The 1,893-nt window shown below is 42.8% G+C and overlaps 1 protein-coding gene across 1 annotated transcript in view; it reads left to right on the top strand.

Annotated features, from left to right (window-relative positions):
• LOC307243923 (tyrosine-protein phosphatase non-receptor type 4-like) overlaps positions 1 to 866 on the top strand; it is a gene marked incomplete at its 3' end in the record, with an annotated part of 79,640 nt that extends 78,774 nt beyond the window's left edge. Inside the window, 4 exon segments of the mRNA XM_080018892.1 lie at positions 362 to 478; positions 480 to 507; positions 510 to 571; positions 573 to 866. Of these exon segments, the coding sequence (XP_079875018.1) occupies positions 362 to 478; positions 480 to 507; positions 510 to 571; positions 573 to 866 (501 nt within the window).
• Between the last annotated feature and the right edge of the window lie 1,027 nt (positions 867 to 1,893).

Below are 1,893 nucleotides of genomic sequence, written 5' to 3'. Positions count from 1 at the left end.
ACACACATTTTATAAGATCAAAATAAAACGCTCCCTCTCTGAATTCAATTCAACTAAATGAGCCTTATTGACATGGAAAAAAGTTAGTTTATTTTAAATTTTTATTTCAACTTTTTTTTTTTATTAGTATTTTTTTGTATTTATTCATTTATATATATATATATATATATATATATATATATATGTTACTACTTATATTTTACTGCTCAGGCAGATCAGTGTAAACATTGTACTTAAGAAAAAATAAAAATAAAAAAAATTATATATATATATATATATACTATGTGTATATACACTCTTATAACCATGGAAAGTTTCCTTTAAACATTGCTGTTCAACAGTCTCCCTCTCCCTCCTTCAGAGTCAGTACCGCTTTGTGTGCGAGGCCATCCTGAAGGTGTACGAAGAAGGTCTGGTGAAGCCGCTCCGGACCAGCCTCTACCAGCAGAGAGAGAGAGACAGGGAGGAGGAGGGGGGAGGAGGGGGAGGAGGGGGGGGAGGACGTGGACGACAAGAAGAGCAAGAAGAGAGAGAGAGAGCAGCCGGGCGACCGAGAGGGAGCACCGGCGGAGGAGGAGGAGGAGGAAGAGGACGAGGAGGAAGCGGGCGGTGCATCCAGCGCGGAGATGGTGGACGTCCACCTGAGCGAGGTGGACGACGACGACGAGGACGTGGAGGTATTGGACGTAGGGGAAGTGGTGGACGAGGAAGAGGAGGAGGAGGAGGAGGAAGAGGAGGAGGAGGAGGAGGAGCTCGAGGAGCCGAGTGTTGCCAGCGCTACCAGTGTGACCAGCGAGACCAGCTTGAACCCTGAACCCCGACCGGAGCCGGAACCGGAGCCCCAACCCGCCCCTGCTGAGCCTTGACCTCTGACCTCCACGGCCGTTCGGAAGTGGCCCGGAGGAGAGAGAGAGGGAGGGAGAGAGAGAGAGAGAGCGAGAGAGAGAACAAAATGCACTGTTGCACTTTACGCCGATTTAAAAAAATATATATATAAAAAATAAAAAAAATAAAAAGGAAAAAAAATAAAGAAAATTTTAAAAAAGGTAAAAAAAAAAAAAACTGACACGAAAAGGACAAAAAAACACAAAGGAGCGGATGAGTGAGAAGTGATGGACGAATAATAATAAAGAGAAAACAAGAAATCTAGCTGTGTTGAATAGGTACCATTAGGGGAAGTTGTGTGTTCAGGGTAAACTTAAAAAAATAAAATTTAAAAAATACCAAGTACAGAGAATGAATTAAAAGAAAAGAGAGGACGTAGCGGAGGTGGAGGTGGAGTTGCTGCAGTGCCATACGTGCGGAGGGGAAGGGTCGGCCCCGCCCCTTCCGAGCGACTCAGAAGGACTTGCCTTTTTCTACTCTGATAAAGAGATAAATCTTATCTTTTTTTGGGGGGGGGGGGGGTTTCTTTCTTCCTTTCTTTCCATCTCCAAGAGTATTTATTGTTTTTATTATTTTTTTTTTATTTCCGTCTGAACAAAAGATGTTGTGCGTCTTAGAGTCCAGCTTCCCTGGTGAAACCTTTAGCGTTTTGAAAACCAGCGTGGTTCCTCCTCTTAAACTTCATTTCTTTTAGTCCTTAGCGAGGAAGGAAAAAAAAAAACCACAGGTGGTTTAATTTATTGTTCTTGGTTTTTTTGTAATTATTATTATTATTATTATTATTATTATTATACATTTTTTATTTTTATTTTTTACCTTCTTTTTTTTTTGGCTTTTCTCACCTAGATTCCCGACCGACCGACAGACGCACTTTGTGTCTCATCTCGTTCCTCGCTAGATTCTCGCCCTCCTGCTGTCGTCCACAAATCCACAGCGGCCGACGCTTGGCGTTCGGTTCCAAATCGACCGGTTTCGCTCTCTTCGCTCGGGACGTTGAAACGAGAACAA

This window comes from Zeus faber (assembly GCF_960531495.2).
Source record: "Zeus faber genome assembly, chromosome: 18".
In the NCBI taxonomy this organism is placed as follows: domain Eukaryota; kingdom Metazoa; phylum Chordata; class Actinopteri; order Zeiformes; family Zeidae; genus Zeus; species Zeus faber.
This window is presented reverse-complemented; position numbering and strand designations above follow the sequence as displayed.